Source organism: Musa acuminata, chromosome BXJ1-6 (genome assembly GCF_036884655.1).
Source record: "Musa acuminata AAA Group cultivar baxijiao chromosome BXJ1-6, Cavendish_Baxijiao_AAA, whole genome shotgun sequence".
In the NCBI taxonomy this organism is placed as follows: Eukaryota; Viridiplantae; Streptophyta; class Magnoliopsida; order Zingiberales; family Musaceae; genus Musa; species Musa acuminata.
Window position 1 is genome coordinate 42,045,732 of NC_088332.1, and position 24,236 is coordinate 42,069,967.

General features: G+C 35.9%; 2 protein-coding genes across 4 annotated transcripts; both read right to left on the bottom strand.

Annotated features, from left to right (window-relative positions):
- Positions 1-846: 846 nt before the first annotated feature.
- On the bottom strand, positions 847-12,786 carry LOC135677068 (uncharacterized). 2 transcript variants are annotated; one of them, XM_065188956.1, is made up of 10 exons: positions 12,451-12,786; positions 9,644-12,140; positions 9,452-9,562; positions 9,252-9,362; positions 9,008-9,160; positions 4,837-5,000; positions 4,555-4,702; positions 3,212-3,334; positions 3,021-3,108; positions 847-1,541 (listed from the first exon to the last, which is right to left on the bottom strand). In XM_065188956.1, exons 2-10 carry the CDS (start codon positions 12,062-12,064, stop codon positions 1,375-1,377), a joined length of 3,486 nt encoding a protein of 1,161 aa, XP_065045028.1. In that variant the 5' UTR covers positions 12,065-12,140; positions 12,451-12,786; the 3' UTR covers positions 847-1,374. The 2 variants fall into 2 exon arrangements, with proteins under 2 accessions (XP_065045028.1, XP_065045027.1); XM_065188955.1 differs by having other exon boundaries at positions 9,644-12,170.
- A 2,968-nt stretch (positions 12,787-15,754) lies between these two features.
- On the bottom strand, positions 15,755-22,172 carry LOC135677069 (cytoplasmic 60S subunit biogenesis factor REI1 homolog 1-like). 2 transcript variants are annotated; one of them, XM_065188957.1, is made up of 5 exons: positions 22,016-22,172; positions 19,892-20,491; positions 19,635-19,804; positions 18,526-18,744; positions 15,755-16,129 (listed from the first exon to the last, which is right to left on the bottom strand). In XM_065188957.1, the coding sequence occupies exons 1-5, from the start codon at positions 22,118-22,120 to the stop codon at positions 15,970-15,972; spliced, it is 1,254 nt and encodes a 417-aa protein (XP_065045029.1). In that variant the 5' UTR covers positions 22,121-22,172; the 3' UTR covers positions 15,755-15,969. The 2 variants fall into 2 exon arrangements, with proteins under 2 accessions (XP_065045029.1, XP_065045030.1); XM_065188958.1 differs by having other exon boundaries at positions 21,980-22,118.
- Between the last annotated feature and the right edge of the window lie 2,064 nt (positions 22,173-24,236).

The following is a 24,236-nucleotide window of genomic DNA, read 5'->3' on the forward strand; positions in this document are numbered from 1 at the left end:
TGGGTTTGATGGAATAGTTGGGTTCCAAGTCCTTTTAGTTGGGTCAGGTTTAGGTGAAGTGAAATTGAAGGGTGCTCCATTTGCATTATAACATGAAAATGTTGATATATTGTGTATTTTTGATATATCTATGTCCATCTGTTCGGATTAAAGAAGAGTTCGTAGACCCTTTAAATTTATATTGGGTAGTATGGATGATTAGATTGCTTTTGTTTTTGAGAAAAATGCTTCTTTTGGTAAGAAGAAACATGAGAAAAATGGCAACCTATCATAGCCTCTTGACAAAAAGGACCTTTGAGAACAATCTTGAGTGGCAAAAATGATGGATCATTTTTGTCAAGGAACGCGTTAAGGAGTCACATTCAGATGTGATAAACGAGTTACCAGAGTGAATCCTTATGTTAGGATCAATAAAATTCTGCAGATTAAGTTCCCTCCCATATCTTTTGACCAAGATATATGCTCATGAGCTTGGTCTTCACTATCGAAAGAACACTTGTACATCCAACAAAGCATAGGAGGGGACAGCTAGGTGAGGAGGGAAGAAGAAAAAGAAGCGGATCTTCCATCGTGCAACTTTATCTTTTATTGGGAACATGAGTGAAAAAGAAAAAACCTTGATAGAGGCCAAATTCTATCAGATTTTACGACAAATATGATGATCCATTAATCAAACTTGAGTAGATGCACTATCCAGTGGTCATTATCAAACATTGCCATTACAACACATGGAATTTACATTGACACACTCACTAATTGCTGAATGATAAATGCAAGAATAGCTGCACTTATTTTATGTTCTTGCACCTGCAGTTCATTTTCATTTCACAGCAAGGCTATAACAACTGCTTGTGAAGGTTTATTTTATTAGCACAATGAACCAGTGGTCCACAACGGTAGAAAATAGTACAACTACAAAATTTATTTACATAAGTTCATATCAGCTCCCACCCAGACACATACCACAGGAAACACCTACTTCGCTAATGGGTAAATGTGTCATGAAACACAGTATCATACGAATCTGCAAAGAAAGCTGCATACTTCAAAAACCTAAACAGCATCCTTGTAGAAAAGGATAGGAGACAGAAGTTAATATGAGTGAATTTTTCCGACACTTCTTGACTATGCCACTATGCCCTTCTTGGTTTGGCTGTACAAATATGATATGAAGGTATAGTTGCACTACATGAGCAATTATGCTATGTATGGTAGCACTGACATTGTCCATAGATCCCTAAGGATCCATCCACCGAGATCCTGTATGCTATGTGGCGAATGCAATAAAGCTTTGTAGTCTTTGATTTTTCTCCACAATTGAGAGAAGAATACAGAAGGAAGGAAATTGGGCACTATTGCATTTGTAGTCGAGCTTCATTTCAAATTGATCGCGGCAGCCATTTTCCTCAACTTCTGAGATATCTCAGAGAATGAAGGCCTCAATGCTGGATCAGAAGACCAACAACTTTCCATCAGGGACTTCCACTCAGGATCACACCAAGTTGGAATTTTAGGTCGTATGGTGTTGTTTATGATGCCCCCTAGAAGAACAAAATCATACAAACATTCCATATTAGCCTTAGAGAACCAATGGAAAATTTAATAAGTAAATCATGAAAAATAAGCAATAGATACGTATATTTCAACTAATACTACGTGCACCTTAAATTCTCCGGTCATAATACTTAAACCATGCTAAAAGCTAAAGCTGAGAGTCCACCCTAAGTCATTTTTGGCCCCACAAAAGACATTTCTGCTGCCACCAGAAAGTCCATTTTATATGGACTTCATGCAAAATCTTACAAATATCACAGGTTTTTCATGTGATATATTTTGTTTTAAACATAGAAAAGCTAATGCATACGTTGATTGGATGGGCTCCCACATCCAGCTTATATCCAAAAATGTATTTGCTATTTAGCTCCCAAAAGATTCAATTGGTTTTGTTTGTCTTGGATATAACAGGATCACTCAGTGGTTAGAATGTTGCTTGAAAGTGACAACGTCAATGATAGCCATCGGCAAGGCAGCAAAAAACTTGCTCTGGAAACAAACATGTATGACTATAATTTTTAAATCCTAGCATAAGATGAAAAACCACAAATTTCATATAATTTCCTGAGTTTTACAAAGATTACTGGTCTTTGGTTTGCTTCCCCTCCACCGTCCACCTTCCACTTGGTTTCTTCAATTTTTACTCGCTAGTATTTTATAAGAGATTGTACATGTGAGCTAAGTTGTGCTTCCTTCCATCCTATCTAGGCCTAAGTGTACCCAACTTTGCTTCATATGTCACATCCTAATTCCGGTAATCATAACCCCTTTGCAGCCTCAAACCGTTTCCATGAGCTTTGAGTTCTTTTTACTTGTTGGGAGTTCAAAGTCCCCTCTTTTATAGTAACATTTTTCTACTTCCACCTTTAGCCAAGTGTTCCATCTCCCTAAAATCTTTTCTATAGATTTAGAATCACTTTTCAATTTCATCACATTTAGTAGCCCGTAAAACGTAGACTGCACCAGAGCATCCTTCAATGCAGAATATTAACAGGGTAATTATTTTCTTTGTCTAAATGCTTCATTTGGAAAATGTTAATACAGAAACAAAGAAGAGCCAAGCCAACCACATATGAAATATTGAAAATCATGTTTCAAGTAGAATTTTCATCATATGTAGGTTGATAAATGCAATATAATTTTGGAATCAGGATATGTAGGTTGATAATATTTAATTCTCATAAAAAAGACTTGCTAGAGTTGGCTCTCAACCGGCATAGGTAGAGATCTAAAATGCTCAAGTAACTGCACTATGGAAGTACCCTTACTAGTCAAGTCTAAATAGATGTTTCAGCTATGATTTTCCTAGCAAGAAATAAACATAGAAATAAGAGCACCAATTTTACCTGAACAACATAAACACATTGTAGTCATGACAAAATGACAGATATAGCAGATTCTAATGCTGTAGTAAAAGATCCCAATCCATATAGTGATGTTGCTAAATTAAATGCTGCAAGTCCTACCTATGATTGAAGCACAACGCATATCTGCATAGGGCTCTTCCCCCGTAAGCAGCTCCCACATCACAATACCATATGAATAAACATCAATCTAGGCACACAAGAACCAAAAATATAGTGACGAAAAAGGGATAAAAAAGAACTGTGTTACTAGACTTGCATAACAAAAGTATCACATGATAGAGGAATCATACCTTTTCAGACACCATATTACTTTTTCCACTTAAAAGTTCAGGTGCCATCCATGGTAAAGTTCCCCGAAGACCACCTGACACCAACGTATGCTGCTTTACTTTTGATAATCCAAGATCCCCAATCTGTTAGGAGAGTAACGATATGCACACAATTACAGCTCAACCAAAATTTATTGAAGACACTGAACAAATTATAGTGGAATTATAACATAAAAGTAGAAAAGAGTATTCACATCTAGCCATATCATTATATTATATTGATAATTCCAAAAAACTACTCATATTATCATCATAATATGATGATGGTCATGTGGATATGCCCCTATCATCTCGTGGTTCAAGAAATCTCTCTTTCAAGGAGGCAGCGGAGATTTGATTCGACATCCCTTGGGATACTACAAATGGAAGTTGATCATGGATTATCAATAAGCCTAGAATGAATTCATCCTGGGTGGGTCAATGCGCGATCAGTTAATGGGGACAGATTGTAAATTCATTGGCAATATTTCTATGGTGCTTCAAATCCAACTTGACCCAAAATTTCATCATTCCATGAATATGATATAACCAATTTGTCCTCTAGAAATAAAAATGCTTGATTCGTAAATGAGAGAGTCCATTTTTGTTTCTCTATCTATGTTTTTCTCATCGGTTCTAATATTTTCCTTCTAACGATCTATATTCATAATACTTAATCAAAGCAGAGATTATGGAAAGAAAAATCATTTTTACTCATCGAGAGGTTGATTATCCATTTTTGGCAATAAAATATACACAATTTACAAGTAATCCATGTTACTTTCAATATAGTCCATATCTATATGTACATGGTATCAGTCAGTATATTCTTGCCTATGTTACATTGCAACGAAGAAAATGATTTTTCTTAAACCATTAAGAATATGTATACCATACACCACTGGAATTGTAGTTCAATTGGTCCAGAGCACCACCCTGTCAACGCAGAAGCTGCGGGTCCAAGCCTCGTCAATCCGAAACTAGGATCCGATCCAATGAATGAAGAATTCATTTCTCCATTTTCTGTGAAAAAGGAGTCAAGGAGCAAGATCTAATCCCCCATGGGGATCCTTATTTCTTTTGTTTTTCATTTCGCATTTATCATCAGACAGTGAATTGTATTTGAAACAGGTAAAAGTCAAGCCACGCTTAATATAATGGTGTTCCATACAATTATAGAACTTATATGAACAAAATATAGGTGATCAAGAGTTTTATGCGACCGATAACAATGGTCTTTTCCTTTTGAATGGGGTACATCACAAAATTATAACCAAATCTTTTGAAAGATACGTAAGTTCATAAGAAAAAGGATCTAAACATACCTTGCAGACAGGGCGATGAGGATCTCGCATGTTAACTAATAAATTCTCACACTTGAGATCAAAGTGAACTATATTCTTTCCATGCAAATACTCCATCCCAAATGCGACATCCATGGCTATAATTAGTCTTTTGCGGCGATCAATTGTTCTGTTCAACAGAAAATTGCTTGAGATCAAAAGCTTCTCATAAGTACTGCCTTAAAGTCTATCATCCACATGATCAATGACAAATTCTATGGACTTGAAACATATGCAATTCATCACTAGAAATATAGAATATACCTGTCTTTCTTTTGCAAAAACTGTTTAAGAGATCCATTGATCATGAACTCTGTTACGGTTGCCAAACTGCCATCAGGGCCATCACGAACTACACCATAAAAGGAAACGATGTTGGGATGATGTAAGTAACTCATTATCAGAGCTTCTTTCCAGAAATCTGCAATCTACAAAACAAATTAAAAGAGGATAATCAGACTACCAACTAAATTAAATTGTCATCAGAAAGTTCTCTACATAAGAAAGTAGGAACTGTGCAACTTTTTATTTGAGAAAAAAAAGTACAAATGATGCCCATGCAAATTATGCTAAAATCTTTAAAACACCCAACTATTATGTAAATAAACAAGATATTTCTGGGAGAATGTCACAAGTAACACCATCAATGCTATGCTAAACAAAATGCATCTCCTTTCCCCCAACTGTATGCCATAATGATACAGGAAGACAACATAGAATGACATAGGCTTTTTTTTTACCACACATGGAAAGAAAAAGGGTCTGTCATGGCCAAAAATGGAGACAAAATGAAAATGAGGTTCTCGTCTGCCAAAGATGCTTTTATCCCCCCCAACAGAACCACATTGATTGATGTCACGATGTTATGAACATGAGCTAATCGATCAAGGAGAAGGCTTCAATTCCTTCCTAGCATTAATTGAGTACTATAGTTTAAAAAAAAGAAATATAAATGACTTGAAAAGAACACAGATCAATTCTAAATGCTTGAAGAATAATATTAGCTGTCAAGGACATCCTTAAGTGCTTGAAAAATAATACTATTAGTCAACAACATAAAAAAAAAATATAAGCATCATTATATCTTAAACTAAATAGATAATAGATTCTAACATTATTCAATCACCCTTGTATTTATTGAAATAAATTAGAATCCATGACATTTATACGGTTTAAGCTATATGTTGTTTAAACTCTAGGATGCTTGATTTTCCAAAACTTTTATAGACCTATTTATTTCTTAAGGGCAAGGCTTCTTAAAAAGATGAACTTGCTCCTTTGAGATTGGAGTGTGAAGAACTCTAGTCAAGGAAACCACCCCTTTGCTTAGACCTCATATTGGCGGGAAAATCGTGCAATCGTCCACAATTCTGTGACCATTGCTTATGGTGATCCATCAATTTTCAAAAAATTGATCCAATGTGAATGACTTGACCCTCTCAAACTTCATCTTCATGTTAGACTACATCAAAGGAGTCTTTACATACATACATATATACATACATATATACTATACTTAAATAATTTCAGAATTTTATCAACATTTATTTATATATTCCCCTTGAAAGGAATTATAAACATGGAGCCAACTTTTGGAGGCACATTTTATCAAAGAAGGCAAAAAAACTTGATGGGATATATAAGTAGATATGCGCTGGTGTTCTGGGTTGCATAGGGCTACATATCCAAAAATACCAGAACTTGTGATAGCATAGACATCAGCTCCAATATATATGGCATCCAAAGGAACAAACTTTACAGAGTTAACTTCTAATGCATCACAATAAATTCCATGACATGATAATAGAATTGCCAAGATATGCATGCATAATAACATAAATACACCATCTTGACATGAAATTCTCCAGTATATACATGTAGATGTCTATATCCTGGTTCAAAGCTACAAAATGCTGTTCACTAGTTCATTGTCTATTTTAGAGGTGATTCTCTAGTGAAACGCATTAGTTGGAACACATTGGTGACTTATGTTTACAATATTTAGCTTAAAAAATTAAACACTCTTTTCAGGGCAAGTATATGCCTACTGATGATTGACTACATTTGAGAACTGTCTTTTGAGGTCCGGTAGGGAAATGTTGGAACCTTGGTGAATTACCTGTTAGATATCTGCAGGAGGATTAACCTAGACTCTGAATAGTTCTGGTTAATGAGAATATTAATTGTTATATGATAACTTAAAAACATTATGTTCTCATTATTGTGAGTCTCTTAGTTGAAATTACAAAAGATTCCTGCCATGCTGGCACATTTTGATGGGTTCTGGAATCTAGTTTTCACTGTGGAGCTAAATTCATTAGTTCCATTGAGGTGAATGGTTGTCTGTGGAAAGATCATGATACTTGTTGCTTTTGAACAGCCGAGACCTTTTGTCCTAAGTTGGAAATCTAAGTGATTGCACTGATTTTCTTGTTGTATCATTGTAGGGTCTTTTAGAGAAGGGTTGTAAAAGAAAAAGCCAGTCAAGAAGTTGGTTGTGGATCGTAGGGCCTAATTGTGCATGATAAGTTACTTTGTAGGTCTTTAACTGGTAGTTGGGACAGTTGTTTGCAAGTGGAGTGGTTCTGTTTCAGTAAACCTGCATCATTTTACAATTATGTATTCTCTCATATTTTTGTAAGGAAAAATTTACTTACCAAAAGGAAATATCCTAAATGATGCTGTCTTGAACTAAAGACTCCTTTAAGACTGAAATTAGCAAGTATGAATCTGAAAACTTATGCAGCAGAACTGCAAAGTTGAGATGATCATGTAGTTTGATCATGGAAGCCTTGTCATTGATTTTCCTATAAGAAGTATTTCAGCAACATTAAATTCTTTATTGATGTTATCTTTATATATTGGAGTGCATTTCCCTCATCATCTCTAATTTCTTCAAAGGTAATCATGTTGCACATTGAATTTCCCATGTAAAAAAAAGCACAAGATACAAGAATTTGGTAACAATTGATGCAAGAAAAGGCAATAACTTTCCAAAGCCATATAAAGTGACTGGTAGAACTTTCAAAAGTCCAATCTTACTGACTAAAAATCTCTCTCAAATCATGCTTTGTTCAGAATAGGACTACTTGAAGTAAGATCCTCACAATACGACTATCAATCCCAAGGAACAAGAAGGAAAAAAACACCAATGTAAAACAAAAATAACAGAAGCATAGATAAGTTAAAGCAAGACTAAAAAGAACTAAAAATAGAAACAACTAATAGTAGTTCTAGACCCAAACTACAGATCAATTACAAAATCTATACAATTCATGTTGCCTAGTGAGCTTATTGTTGTTTGTCCTGACGATACATATAACTCTAGCTTCAAGGCAAAACTCAAGGTGAGGTTGATTTATTCAATTCAGAACAAAGCATTTGCAAGCATTATTAATAGCTGAAATTAAGTTTTAGATATTTGTCTCTCTCACATAGTCCTTATAATATTTCACTAAGTCAATGTAATCATCCACTACTTACTGGAATTGGATCATATCCTTTTCTTTTAGGCTATGATAATAGATGCTATGTCAAGTGGCCATGATTTGTATTGGTATTTGTAATGTAAAAACGATCAACCCATAATCATATATGTTTCTTGTTGATAATCATATTCTGAAATGTAAATTTTAAAAGCTAAGGATTTTAAATTAAGTAGGACTAAAATGCAATTTTAGGAATAATAAGAGAAGAACAGAGTCTAATTAAGATGGATGAATAAACAGTTTCTATAAGCATCTTAAATTAAAGAAGATATGGTCCATGTGGACCACAACCTAATTGCTAAAGTGGAATGGGGAATTTAGTGTGATCATTGGGTACCCTTAAAACAATGTATACAAAAAGTTGATGTAGCTGAGATGAAAATGTTAAAATGGATATATGGAGTTATCCAAAAAAAAGAAAATCATTCATGAATAATTAGATTAGATCATTTAAGAAGGTATGTATATGTTCAAAGAAGACCTAAAATTAAGGATTATTGGCAATAATTAGAGATACATGGAAACCTTTGACACAATCAAACAAATATTCATATGATCTTAATTTAACTAGAGACATTATCTTATGCAGATTTTAATGGCGAAATAATATCCATGTAGCCAACCCCATATAGTTAGGTGTTAGAGCTTGTTGTTTGTAGGTAGATCATCAGCAATAATATGCAATCTTGCAAAATTTCTACTAATATGTTTCCAGAAATAATAGGAATTAGCTCCACCATCAGGAGGAGTAGAGTGACATGGCATAAAGGAGCTTTGAGTAAATTAAAAATACTACATATACTATCAAAATATGTATAATAAATGGCAAAAACTCATTTCTTTAATGGTAGGTTTCATATATTCAGTGAGGATATTGCTGACTAATAAGATCTGTATAATCAGCAAATACTAGACAGAAGATTTTTATGTAAAAGTTCAGGAACTACCAAGCGTTCTCTCTCTGATGGCCTCCCTGCAAAACAGCTAGCTTTTATTCTTTTTATAGCAACATCAGAACCTCTCCATTTGCCATGATAGACAGAACCAAATGTGCCAGAACCCAGTTCCCTGATCTCTTCAAGATCATCATTTTTTATCGTCTAAACAGAGTAATAAGCCACAAGTAAAGATGTGAACAATCTAGCAAATTAAGGCAAAAAGAGATTTTTTGAGTTTATAACTAAAAGAGACCTGTAATCCTTTAGCCAATGCTTCAGCTTCAGCTGTTGTGGGCTCAATTTTACAAAGTGTCTCATGTTCACTACTTCCTTCCGAGGCAGCCTGACCATCTGCATTGGCATTCTGCAAACAAAGGAAGAAATCAAGAAGACAAACAAGATATGAAAAAAATTGATAGATTAAGGAAAAGAAGCATTCTAACTACAAGAGACCTGTAACCCTTTAGCCAAAGCTTCAGCATCAGCTATCACGGGTTCAGTTTTACAAAGTTTTTCATGTTCACTATTTCCTTCCAAACAAGTGTGACCATCTGCATTGGTGCTCTGCAAATAGGAGTAAAGAGCAATCAAACAAGTTAACTTTCAGAATTAGAAGTCCTACAGAATGTTGGAGACTAATATCACCTCAGGTTCTTGATCATGCAATGGTTCATTTTTACCAAGGTCAGGTGTAGCAACTGATTCAGAAACTGATTGGACCCTCGCTATCACCTCCTCGGCACCTTCCAGCACTGCTTTCTTCACAGAAGCAATCAACTCAGGTAAAAAATTCAAGTTCTCCTCAGATATATCCTCGTCGCCAGGAGCAACATTAGTGTTAGCATCAACAATTTTGCTTGTGTATCCTTCCACCTCAGAAAGCTGAAGCTCTTTCATTGCCAATTCCACATTTTGTCTACTCTTTGGGGAAAGGAGAATATGTGCATCAGGTTCCTTTGAAATTCCATGTTTTTCTTCCAGCGCTTCTTCTGTCAGACTTTTCTCTTCTGCAGATTGCATTTCCAGAATCAGATCAGAGCCCAGAACAGGGGGCTGATGGCCCCCAGAAGCACAAGAAACAATCAAATCTTTCTCAATGGGGCATGAAGGTGCGGACAGAAGAGATACTGCTTCAGAAGTAACTTTGACATGCATTTTTCCAGGAGAACATGGAACAGAATCAGGAGCAAGGGGGAGCACACCATTCGGACCAGCGGTGTTTTTTGGGTTCAGTCTATTACCATGGTGATACAGATAATCTGGGGCAGCAGTTTCTTCAAAGCCAAGCATCCTTTGCTGCATACTGTTATTCTGGCTTGGCAAGGCATTTGGAATTTGGTCCTCAACCTGAACATATGGAAAGCTTGGACTGCCCTCCTGTGTAAATCTTGTAAAACTTGAGTCAGGCCCACCATTTGGAATCATCGAATTGGAGAGCTCGTATGATGTTGCAGGATGAGTAGGAACCTGTCTATTTCTCAGTAAAGACTGAACTGGATGCAGATTGTTTGAGACTTGGTAGAGACTCTCCACGCCATATGCAGAAGGTTGATTCCGATACCTAACTGCAGAATCTTCAAATCGTGGTGCATTTGTGCCTGTACCATTTCCGACTGTTGGCTGAGGAAGAAATACTTCATTTCCAGTATTAGTACCATGTCCAAGATAATGTGTCTCATCATGGCCGATGCAATTAGAAGGGAATGAATGTTCATCATTAATGTTCCCATGTGCAAATGGAGCGTTCATCATATTTCCATCGACAACCAAGTGTTCATTTGCCCTACCCGTTCCGTTGTAATTGATCCGCATATCCTCAAGTCTGTGAGTGACCTGGTGGCTGTGCATAGGCCACCCCCGTTCATAACCATGGGACTCATTAAAGAACAAGTGGTGCGGCTCGCTCTGTTCTTTGGCATAGACACCATGGCCTATCTTCATGTCTTGGTTTACCATGTGTGGATCCCTGGTACTGGAACACTCAGCACATGAATTTGGAAAGTGCCCCATGTATTCGTTAACCATCTTTGGTTGCTCCATGTATGGCTGCCCATGCTTCCAGCAATTGTTGACAAAACGTGCATCTGGAACAATACTATGGTTCCTCTGGAAAGCCATGCAGCAATGCTCACAGTAACCATTTCCATCGATAATATTGTGAGAATGGCCCAAGTTAGTTGGAAATCCAGACTTTTCCTGAACAATTGCACCTGTGGGAATCCACACCAAATTTTCCACAGGTGATGGTGACTGATGATCATACTGATGCATTTGGTGTTGGTGTCCCGCTGCTTGCCTAACATACTCATCAGCAATTCTATCGTTGAACTCCCCAGCCCCAACGTGAAATCTTGCAGACGATGGAGAAGGTGAGAATTCCTGTGGGTCAGTGGCAGAATGTTGCCCTGGGGAGAAAAGAGCAGGGCTAAAAGAAGCATCCATTTCACCGTATCTTTGAGCATGAGAAGGATGAGGGATCGTAAGGTGACGCAACTTAACCTGATTGTGGATCCCCCCATCGAGATGATGCTCGGAGATATCCGGAGGTGAGGAGGATTTTGCATCGGAAAGGCTGTTGAGCGCATCGATGTACCTTCGTTCGGCCTCCCGGTCATCAGCATCGAAGTGGGCACCGACAACCGCCGTGTCATGATCAGGATACTGCGAAAAAAGGAAGATCCTCAGCCACGTGGAACCGTCACCGGCAGTCCCGAGCTTGTCGTACTCCTCCATCATGTTCATCACATCCTCGTCATTCACGAGGGACACCAGCGCATCGAGGTCCTCGTCGGGTTGCTGGTACTTGATGATCGACGCTCCATCGAACAGCTCGCGCATCCGAGCCAAAAGCTCCTCGTAGGAGACGTCGCGTGGGACGGTCACGATCCGGGTCTCGCCCCCGACATAGCGGAGCCGCCCGTCGATCGGCCGGGGGAGGATGCTCCCACCGAAGCTGCAGAGGAACTTGACGCGAGGGGAATCATCGGGGGCGGTGACCATTTCAATCTCAACCGACGGCGACAACAGAGGAACAGATGAGGGATTCCAGGTTGACGCCGATCGCATATAAACAGCCGGCTATCAGCGGAAGGACGATCGTCAGGAGTCCGCCGCCATCACCACTACTTTCTCCGAAATCCTCCTGCAAGATTTCCCACTTATTTGGAATTACCTATAAAATAGGACAACAGGATGAATTAAAAATCCTCTTTCTTCTGCAACCGCATGGATTCAAAAAGAAGAGTAGGAAACAGCTATCTATTTAAGAATACTAGAAGAAAAACAGAACTTCACCAATAATAAAGAGATCTTCCAGTAGATGGATCTGAAATCAAGTCGAGATTTTTCCTTATTCCTCCTTCCTTTTCCGATCTAATGATCGAAATAGAGGAGCAAAAGGAAATAAAGCATCAGATGCGATAGGAACAGAAAGGCCGGAGAAACCATCATACCTTCACGATCGGATGGCGATGTTGCTGCTGCTTCTCGTATCAAGCGAAGGATCGATGGAAGGACAAGGGCACGAGGAACGGCGGTGGCAGGGGAATCGGAGCAAGTTGGAGACGAGAAGAGAATCAGGGAGAGAAGGGAACAGAAGGGGAGAATAACCAGGGGATTATGCCATTGCGATGGAACCGCCACAGGCCGTGGGCGTAGGGGAGGTGGGGGAAGGCTGCGGCTGCCCTTGATGCCGCAGGGGCACCACGTGGCGCGATTCCGCTGAGTCGAGGGGAGGCGATCCTTCTCTATTTATTGTCTCTCTCTCCGGCTGAGTTGCCCCTCCGGTCGCCGATTCCATGGCGTCGTATGATTGAAGGGTGGTCGAGAGATGACGCCCACGGCAACGCGGGGCCCGCCTTCGGATGATTGTGATGATGCTACCACTCGAGTTTTTCTTTTTTTTTTTTCTTTTTTATAGGACGATTTTATTGGAACGCTCAAAAAAGTTTTTGGGTTATTAATATATTTTCAGAAGACAGTTTATAAAAATATCAAAATATCTTTCGATACTGGCGATCATCAATCAGCATACTATACTCATTCGATCGACGCATAAAATGAGATTCGATTTCATAAGGTCGGTAACATTAGATGTTGACTCAGCATCATAAAACTAGTAACGTAGCATTAACAGGCATGTTGGCTCTATAAAATCGTTATCTTTGCAATCGTAATATTATCGATTCATCATGCATTCTCATGGTCTCGAATGATAAATGTAATCATTCTTGATATTTATCGTAATATCAATCTATTATCCATCAGCTTTATTGATATGAGTATTTGATAGTTAAGAAATAAGAACGTTAAGATTAATGTATTGAGTTATTAAAAAAGATAAAAATAATAATTTTATTTATGAATAATTAGATATTAGTATGATAGAGAATAAGATGAAAAAAAATCATTTAAGATGGTATGGACAAATGCTTAAAAGATATATGGATATTATTGTTGTTGTTATATCAACCTATCATCTGCCACAATATAAAATGGTGTGGTAGGTGTTTTCTAACTTTAATACTTCGTTGAATATTTTAAATTTTTTATTGACCTAAGTAGGTCGGTTATGCCATAATGTAATTTTTATAGGGTCTTGGCCAGCTTTCTAACACCTTACCTTGGGTTGCTTGAACCTAACTTGTATGTCGGATAACTAAAATTTGATTTAATATAATAGCTCTAAAAAGATTATTTTTTAAAAAAGACTCAAGATAATCATGTCAAACCCTTATAGAAGAATTAGGAAAAACCGACTCTTCCAAACTCGAACCCAATAATAATCAAAAATAACAAATTTTCCATTGTCAAATCCTTTGCCGTTTGACGATTGTTTAATGACCTAGGATGAAACCCTCCATCAATTACTCCTCAATTAGCTAAATTTTCCTACAAAGCCTTCACCAATTCTATTCTACAAGTCTAGGCGTTGTTGGACCTTGAAGAGACTATCCCACTAGCACAAGCCCTCACCAACTTGACTCAACTAAGTCTTCCTTTCGATCACAATGACTATCCCACTAGCACTCAAGATATCGTGAACCTTGAAGAGGCTTAATTCGATATTGATCATGCAAACTAATGGTAAATTTCATCACCATCAAATATCAATTGGATGAGATTTTGAATGTCATTGCTTGTCATTAAAACTTAGTGCTATAGTCTTACACTAATCAATCTTGTCCTTGGCATGAGTTATGGTATCTTTTCAATTGAGCTTTGATGTATTCTATTCGATAGACTTTTTGTCGGATGGATTTTTTAAATTGTTCTCATGTCATCTCTTCATTGTCGTAGGGTCATAAGTAAGCATTTCATCATGCTAGAATATGACTTGCAACTTAAATCAACGCAAAGCAATTTTATCTTGGCAACTATACCTATATAGGATAAATTAAGTGTCGAGTTGGTCAAGTCATACATATAACATATAAGATCTAACGATGTTGTTAGAGTACTTTCTGCCATATGAGATCTGACAACTTGGGCATCTAACCTTTGAAGTTTTTCATCTGGATTTGTATATCCTTGTCTAATGGTAACTAGGTGAGGATCATCATCCTAATACACTTGATCATTTTAGGGGAAGGATTTTGTAATGTTAATCCTTCCTTGAGTGATGTTAATACTTTGTAAGATGATCGATAGAATGTTGGAAGAAGAGAAAGCTAAAAGAGAAAAAAAAAATCTAGATTGTTTCCTAGAAAGGAATATTTGATAATTACAAAGAGACTTCCTTACTAATAAGCTCAAACTTTTTTAGCAATAACTTGAATTTATTAAGCATATAAGCCCGGAATCTTGAGGTTTTTTTCTTATTGTTGCCTCTTTTATCTTCTCAGTGCTCCTCTATAGAGGTTATTGAACCCCTTTACTAGTAATTGAGGAAGGAGATTCTTAACTAAATAAAAATAGCTCATACTCTTTTAACTAAACTAAAGGATTTTCAACCGAAGTTCAACTCTTAGTATTAGATAGAGGACTCTTAGTCTTGTCAATTCGAATCCTCTTAGTGGTCTAAGAGAAATTGCTAGACGAGCTTGAGCTTGAGTTTGACTTTAAGTGTTTAATCCTTGATCAAGACCAGCATCTCTTGGTGTTGGTTAGGCTCATCTTTATGAAATATGTGATGAAATATGTGATGATGGATGGGATGGTCAATAGTATATTTTATTTGAGTGTTCCTTTCCAAAACTGTTAGGCTGTTTTTAAGCCACATTCAGGGATTAACTATCTATATTTTACACAGTGAAAATACGGAGATGATGATGATGATCACTCACTACCTTTGGCCGATAGGGAAGTGTTCAATGACAAAAGGACAGGCTTTCACTCTATTGTGTATACTGTTGTATCATATATCAGTGTGCCTATCTATCTAAACTGCAGGCCTGAGAAATGAGCTGCTTCACATATTATTGTGTGGTGGTTTAACATCAATGCTGATGTGAGGCAGCGGTAGTTTTATAACTCGAACTTCTAATGGCATGTGTATCCATACAGGATATCACTGTTTATGTTTCGAATGGTTTGAAGGAGTCGCCATTGGCGTATCAAAAATAGGATTAAATATGTGCTCTCTCTCTCTCTCTCTCTCTCTCTCTCTTGTGATTCATATCTATAATGTGTCAAATATAGGAGCACAATTTACAATATCAGATTTTTGGATGAATGAGTGGCAATATCAGATTTACATGCGATGCAAACCACTATCACATCAAACGCATAATCACATTCCCGATAAGCTATAGCATCTGACCTGGAAATAGTTTCAATTACTCAGCATCCGTGGCGGGGGGTTGTGTGTTGAAATACAACAAAATGGTAGTCGAAAACAACTGAAATGCTACATGAACCAACCTTGCACGCGTAAAAGGAAGGTCAGATGATATTAATACTTTCTCCGTTCAGGTCATTGTCGCTTCTATCAGAGGTAACGATATATTATAAGTTCAAAGCTCGTTGCATTACTAATATGGGACATTCTTAGGGAGATTTCTGATAACGTTACTCTTCATCCCAATCTTTGAACGCATAGCTTCAACTCCATGTCGACTCATCTCCCTCATAACTTTCATCCTCACGATCTGCTCCTTTGATTGCACCGTTGCTAAGCCCATGCTCCGGTACCTGCAACAATGTCTTATTGTTACAAGCTGTTGTATAGCTTCTAACTCTTCAAGCATTGTTCTTTCAGCAAACACAAAAAGTATTTTGAATATAGTAGAATCTGACCAACAATCAAATTGACATTTCATACAGTCAGTTGCCCACTTTATGATTCTAGAATTCAAAGGAATGAAAATTTTAAGGTGGACTAGCACATCAAGTTTCTGTTACCTATACAGGCATTCATGATTCTGCAACAAAACAAATAAAAGAATATAATTGCATTTAGGCTAAAAAAGATTAAAAATATTACTTTAGATGCGCAGAGCATAGTGGCTAAATGTAACTGGAGTTCTGACTCAAAATCAAATAAAGGTCTCACCAAATACTGAATCCAATTCACAATTAAAGATGAGTTTGCATCACAGGAAAAGGTAAAAACCATTCCTTTGACTACAATTGAATGACGAAAGGATTGCAGCTTAAATAAGAAAATTGTTTTAAGAATAATAATAAAATTGCTGAACGATAACAAGATAGCAGTGAACCTCCAAGGAATATATAGTAAGATATATAATGACATGCCTAAGAAATTATTATTATTATTATTATTATTATTATTATTATTATATATGAATCTCAACTACAATACATGTATATAATACTTCCCTGATACAAATATGACCTCCAATATCTGAACAAATTTTGTTAGCATCAATCCACCCATCACAAAAAGATGATACCAAGTAAAAGTAATGGAGCACGTTCTGTTGAAGCTTCATTCAGTCTGCTTCAAGCCAATTATCTGCTAAAAGTTTTCTTTTAATATTATTTATACATAGTATTTTTTTATTATTTTGAATCGATTATACATATGCAGCTCACAGAATAAAATTCTTTTAGTAGTAGACTAGGCACTTGACCTATTTCACCACATATAAATGTTGATTATATCTAATTTTATCAGTATCCATCCTAATTCCACATTGATTAAAAACAACTAGTACTAGCCTGTTTAAAATATGATTCTTATCAAGACCCATCTAATTATTATTTGTATATATAACCATAAATTAGACTTGTAGCTGACAAATATTTGTATCAATTTTGATCAATTGTGGTTTCAAAATTTAGAAACAGATGCTACCCTTATCCATGTTCATGTCCGCAGATCAGGAAGTGGATATGGACATGGTTTTCTGGTATCCAATCCATATTCGATCCATTTTCACCCATCTCTTTAAAAACTATCAATCTTATTGATCCGTTTGGGGCAATAATTTGGCCTCCGAATGGATCTATGATTTGCGAGAGGATTGATAGTCATTATAAGGCGAGAGGATTTGAAAGAGGAAAAGGAATCTAGATTGCTTCTCAAAGAAAAGGAATTAATCATGCAATTACAAAGAGGCTTCATGTGTTTTCTAGGGCTGCCAAGCCATTTATTTATAGTCGTAGAGGGGGGACTCCCATACCCATAATTAGACTTTGATGACTCCTACTCAGATTTGGACTCCTATCCTCCTAATCAATGAAGTCTTCTCAGTTCAAGTTCAACTTGAATTGGAGTTGGACTTAGAGTTGAATTCAACCGATCATGGACTTGGAGTTGAACTCGGACTTGGTCTTGGCCGAGTGGATTTGAGTTGGGTTGATCGTCCCAAAGCACTTATCATGTATAAGAGAAAAACCCACTTGAAGAAAATCATATAAATATGACGGTCAGGTGGCACATTAAAGGCCAGCTAGGCAAATGGTTAAAAACTAGGAAAATAAGGGAAGACAAAGAACACCAACCATTAAATTTACAAGATCTCTCCTAAATTGAAAGTAGAGAAGACATTTTGATGGAGCCTATCATTTGCTTCACCTAATTCTTTCAGCTATGAAACTTAATACAGAGGAAACAAGACCAGTACCAAAAGAGTAAGCAGATGTAAACAATCTGAGAGTCTGTTTGCTAAGCAAATTCAAATAGTGTTCTCTTGTTTTTCTTCTGATTAAAACAAATCCAGCACATTTATAATATAAACTCTCAAAACAATTCAAACCCAAATATGCTAGGAATTATTTTAACTAACGTTCTTTTGATATTTGTGCTACTATGTATGTAAGTTTATTTGATAGCACCTCGACCTAAATTAGCAAACAGATCCAATCTCCTTAAGCAGATACAGCATGCTCAACTATCATAGAATTAACAGATAAGCATTGTACTGGACAATCAAAGGACGACAGCACACTTGGGAAAAACTGAATCTTAAATTTACCTCTAATACCATTGCCAAACCATCATAGCACAAGTTTATGTATCATAGGAATTAAAGCTTGGTTGGGAAATAAGATTTCTTGTTTGTAAATACTAAATAGCTCCTATTAACCAAATACATAAATTAAGATATAGAAGGCACACATACCTTGAAGCTAATGAAAGAGCTAATGAAGCATCTCTTGTAAGAGATGGCGGTGGTTTTTGACGGTAGTACCGAAGAAATTCCCGAGATCCAAAAGTTCGAACAAGTACCCCATTATCAGTTTTCCGTGAAATGATAAGCTCAGACCCTCCACTCCCAAGCTCCACACTACTACTCATATAATCTGTTGCCACCAATTGCTTACCATCTGCATCCATATAACTACAAGAAAGAACATAACAGTTGGAATGCAAGAGAATTTCAATGTGTAATAAAAAGCAAGTTCCATAGAACGAAAATTCAGATCCATAAAAACTTATTTGAAAAAATGGAACACATTAAATGAAGGAGAGTTTTCAACAATTAAAATCATGCATAAGTTTCATTGACCAAACAAACAGTCACCATTATGTATCTGCAGATTATTTCCTTCAGGATATTTCCTTAGGTAATTTGTTCAGGTTTTGCCTCTTGTCCATGCTAAGCTGCTCATGAATGAGGTTAACAAAAACAGATACCTATGAAGAAAGCACAAGTAGCAAGGAATTCATTATTTCAATTTTTCAAAATTATCTAGTCAAAAGATATCATGAAAGCTTAGTTTGCCTCCCTTAAAACCCTAAATTGGTGTATCTTTTTAATAATGAATTCAAAGAACTCTCTTTAAGTGTGATGCTTGTCCAGGGCAAACATGGATTCCAAAATCAAACAACAGCTCTAAAAGAAATCGAGGTTGCTCTTGCAGCCATGCCCCTTCCAGATCTACATTGATGTTCCAATTTCTAAATATGCTTGCAAACATCTCAAGGAAAAATGATAACAATTTCGAACTATCATAATTCTGTAAATAAAAGAGATCATGAAAACCTAGTCATCCCTTTCTGAAAACGCTAATTTGATTTTTTTTATAAATGAATTCTGGCACACTATTTAAGTGTCATGCTTGCAAAGGCAAACATGGACCTCAAAAGCAACAATAGTTTTAAAAAGTAATAGAAGTTGCTATTACAGCCAAGTTCCTTCCAAATCCATTTTGATGGTTCAATTTCTAAATATGCTTGCAACAGGTCATGGAACAAAGGAAGAACTATTTATTAGTTTAGAATATAAACCTGCTGCTGTAATCATAGAAATTCTCCAAATCCACATCCTCATCATCACCTCCATCTCCATAACGCACCTTGCAATGACCTTTTGCTATCATATGCTTCCTTACAGCCTCCAAGCTTTGAAAAGGATGGCATCTCTCATTGCAGTACAAACACATAAAATCCCTTTTGACCTGATGGAAGAAAAAAGAAGAGGGTATTTCGTTAAGCAAACTTTAAAAACAAGATTTTAACATACAAAATGGGAGTAGAACATCTACCTTAAGACCAACATATGTAAGAAGACCCTTGGGATCCCTCAAATATTCAACATCAGGTATGAAAAACCCATGTTGCTTGTGCATATGGATCATACAGGTTTCTATGTTTTCATGCTTTAGATCACAAATGAAGCAACAAGAAGTATCCAACTCTCCAGCTTCATCAATGAAATCATCTGGCTCAATATCATAAGTAACATTATTTTCACCAACGTGCAAGTTTGACAGGGATTCAGAAGCCATATCCAGCTCATCGTTTGGGTTGACCTCTACCCATTCATCCTCACTCTCTTCACTTTCTTCATCCTCATCTCCTCTAATGGCCTGAGCAACACGAACTGTAGCCTTATTTGATGTTCGACCTGCAAATGGTTTTATAGTGGTAATTCTTGCAGTTGAAGGACCCAACTCTTGTGATGCTCTCATAGTATGAGCTCGTGATTTAAGATGCTGAGCATGAGCCTTTGAACTTCTGTACTCCTTTCCACATAGTGCACATCCATAGAGCATTGGTGTTGCACTCAATTTGTTACATTCTTCAGCTAGAGCTGATTGTCTAGCCTGAAATAACTCTTCCGTTACACCTGGGACCCCTGCAACCTGAGGCATATGACACCCATGTTTATCTTTACTCTGATCTGTATCATCTATAGAGGCTTAATTTTAAATTTTTTTCCATGAAAACCTATGCCACTTAAGCAAAATCTAAAAAGAACAACACATTGATGAAAATTTCCTCATGCCTAGAAAATGTAGCACATGCTGATTATAATGAAGCAAGATATCATAACCGGTAGGTTTGATATTAAAATATGAAATTATTTAAGGATTTCACCGTGTCTTTTCTTGAAATGAATGTATGAAGTATGAACAATGAATATGTCAGGGTTTTCTACAAAATATGTATGGTGAAATGAAACCATAAATTCATACTTCAGTATTGACCATAACAAAACTCCTAATTTGATTTAACACCACACACATAATTTTGTCATTTCAAAATTAAATACCTACCAGATCTATCTATTAAAGAAATTAAATTAATATAAAATTTTCAATCTAGTTAAAATATACCCAACCAATCCTAAAAACTACCTGTATCACAAAGACTAATTCACTCCTTTTTGTACTATCCCATATAAATAAAATAGCATTTAGCACCATGCATTTTTATCAAACAGCAACATCTCAGTTCTTTTTGCCCTGTGATATCCACAATGTACACATGAAAGTCAAAGCTAGTACTGAAAGTATAAAACTACTGCATGAAGCATATGTTTAGAACTGGCAGAAGCACCCAAAACTACAATCACCAAGTACTGCTATACAACAAAAACTTATAGCCCAGACTTGGCATGTTTGATGATGATTTTTTATAAAAAACCTAAAATATCCATGATAAATATGGGGAAAGTCTCTGATATGATTATGGCGTATACAATATTGCATCAAAGAGAAGACTGGTATCTATAAATTTATTATATGATAGTAAACAATGGAATCGAATCATCAATTAATCTTGCAAATAAAAAGTGAGAGAACACGTTAATCATGCTAGCATTTGTCAAACAAACACAGATGAACCTAGTTCTTTTTTATTTCAACCCATATACTGCTCGTAATATATTAACCATCCAAAATATAGCGTCTACGATGTAACAAGTCATAGCTACCCTTGTTTGAGATAATGTCATAGATTCCAATTGGCGATTTCTTTCCTCAAAAGGAAAAATTTTGCTAAATTGATCACATGGCATCATCAAACTCCCAACAGGACTCTGCAGCCTGGAAATTCCAAGTAGTTCTAAAAAGCCCTATTTTCAGAATATCCGAACGAAACTTTCCATTCTCTAGAAGAAACCCAGAAGATGGGAAAACCAAAAGAGATCCAAAAGAAACCCCAATCATCACCAACAAAACTATCTGCCAACGCAGAGACTTAACACAAAGATCACCTTTCTACCAACACATCAAAGAAAAGCCCACCGCCCTAACATAATCAAATAAACAAACATAAGGAGAAAAACATCCTAATATCTTCAAGAAAAGAAAGATTCGAGCATCAAATCGACCCAGGTCGGGACTTACGAAATCTCAAACCCTAGAAGCGAGTTAATCCATCACCTTTCTCTTAAGGTTGTAGCGGTGCCATTCGGATCTGTAGTGAAGCTTCTGCTGCGCCTCGTCGTCGAACCCCTTATTACAAGCGTTGCACATGAGAACCGGCATCTCCCCTCCCCCAAGAGTCGCCCCTGCCCTCTGGTCTATCTACGGCGGCGAACTCGGTCCGGTTCTTATATAGAAGAGCGACCGAGGCGAACAAACACGTGGAGGTCGTCCTTTTTCGTGAGTTACGCGAGCGCTTGCGCAGGCACAGATCGTAAGGAGCAATCGGACGGTCTTAATTAATGAAGCCGGACCTTATTTTTTAAATAAAAACTTATTATTCACAGGCTTTTATTGACAATCCCTTCTTATTGATAATATCTTTATAAAATAATAATAAAAATTTATTTACAGGTTTTTTTTTCGTCCTTCCCCAAACTTCTTATCTCCCTCATTGCTAATGTCATTTGATCTCGCTCATCATCTCTTGATGTCATCTTGCTCATTGCTAATGTAATTTGATTTCGCTCATCACTCCTCGATGTCAAGAAAAAAATTATATATTTATATATATAAATATAATTTAAAAATATTTAAAAATAAATAAAATTATAAATAATAATATGAGACTACAAATAGCAATCTCTATTTTATATTTCTATGAGCTCTAGCATTTACTCAAATTTTGTCTGATCATACGAACAATCTGGCTTAAATTAGATTTAAATTAATTTTTACATTGATTTTTTTATTGAAAATAGAAGAATGACTCAAGATGCTAATCAAACTTATTTTGGATTGATGATAGGAGCTAAGAAATTGCTATTTCAATGGGTGAAATAGATTCTAAGATAAAAATAAAAAGAATTTTGTATAGGTTCAGTTGTATGTTTTAATCTGTCGCTCATGTTTTTGAAATTCCAGAAAACGATGACCTAATAATAAATTTGAATGTGGCATGAATAAAAATGGGAATGGCATTGCTCCAACTTCAACATAATTAGTAATAGACTTTTAAATGTTCGAAAAAAGAAGAAAACATAATAAACCTTCATGAAACAAGGTGAATGTGTGACGAAAATAATATCCATATGACTTGTCTGAAGTGGACATTTTATGTTTTCGAAATGGAGTAATAAAAATTGTTTTAAGTCTTTCACTTTGTGCAAGTTTTATGATTATCATGTTTTTTACAAAATAATATTTATACAACTTCTCTAATATTTTATATTTTTTGAAATATTGCAACGAAAACCAAATATTCTACTTTGTGCAAGTATTATGATTTTTAATTATTTTTTTCTCATGAAGCAACATTCATATTATTTCTTGGTGCCAAAATGTTATCCTATGTTGATATTTTATATTTTTGAAATGATACAATGAAAACCATGTGAACCTTTCATATTATGCAAATTATATTTATTATCATACTTTTCACGATGCAACAATTATGAAATCGACAATTTACGTGGTCGAAATGGTGCCATGAAATACTATACAGACCTTTTACTTTGTGACAATATGTTGTGCTAAGTTAACATTTGACATTTATGATATGACTTCTCTAGTCTTAAAATATTTTCCTAAGTTGATATTTTGTGGTTTCAAAACAGTGTGACAAAAACCATTTGAACCTTCCACTTGGCTCGAGTTTAATAACTATTATATTATTTCATGAGACAACATTCATAACATTTCTCTAGTGTTAAAATATTATATATATAGTCACATTTTATGTTTTTGAAACAATGTGTGCAAGTTCTATATCTCTCATATATTTTTCATATAAGAATATTCATATGACTTCTTTAGTGCTAAATTATTATGTAAGTCAATATTTTATATTTCTTAGATAGTGTAAAGAAAATCATGCAAAAAAATGTTGTGTGAAGTTAGTATTTTACATTTTCGAAATGGTGTAACTAAAGCAATGTATCAACCTTTCATATTGAGCAAGTTTTGTTATTGTCATGTTTTTTTATGAAATAATATTCATATAACTTCTCTAGTACTAAGATATTATCCTAAATATGACATTTTGGATTTTCAAAAAGAGTGTCTGTCAGATTGTTAAGTGTTTATATTTTTATAATATTGGGCTGATAGTCCATATTCAGCCGGGTTAGGAGAACCCATAGCCCACACTTCCTTTTAATCTAACCCTAATTAAAATTAGGAGAGTGTGGTGGCTGCGTTTTAGAAGCAAAAAAAGATTATAAAAAGGCAGCAACGAGTC

What these genes read in the sequence shown, in the direction of transcription:
- LOC135677068 (XM_065188956.1), bottom strand. Translation starts at nt 12,064, where the DNA reads ATGCGATCGGCGTCAACCTGGAATCCCTCATCTGTTCCTCTGTTGTCG. An exon ending in TGCATGATCAAGAACCTGAG is followed by an intron (nt 9,563 to 9,643) that starts GTGATATTAGTC and finishes TCCTATTTGCAG; the next exon opens with AGCACCAATGCAGATGGTCA. An exon ending in TTTTTGCAAAAGAAAGACAG is followed by an intron (nt 4,703 to 4,836) that starts GTATATTCTATA and finishes TCTGTTGAACAG; the next exon opens with AACAATTGATCGCCGCAAAA.
- LOC135677069 (XM_065188957.1), bottom strand. Translation starts at nt 22,120, where the DNA reads ATGCCGGTTCTCATGTGCAACGCTTGTAATAAGGGGTTCGACGACGAG. An exon ending in GCTACAACCTTAAGAGAAAG is followed by an intron (nt 20,492 to 22,015) that starts GTGATGGATTAA and finishes CATATGCCTCAG; the next exon opens with GTTGCAGGGGTCCCAGGTGT. An exon ending in TTCTATGATTACAGCAGCAG is followed by an intron (nt 18,745 to 19,634) that starts GTTTATATTCTA and finishes TCTTTCTTGTAG; the next exon opens with TTATATGGATGCAGATGGTA.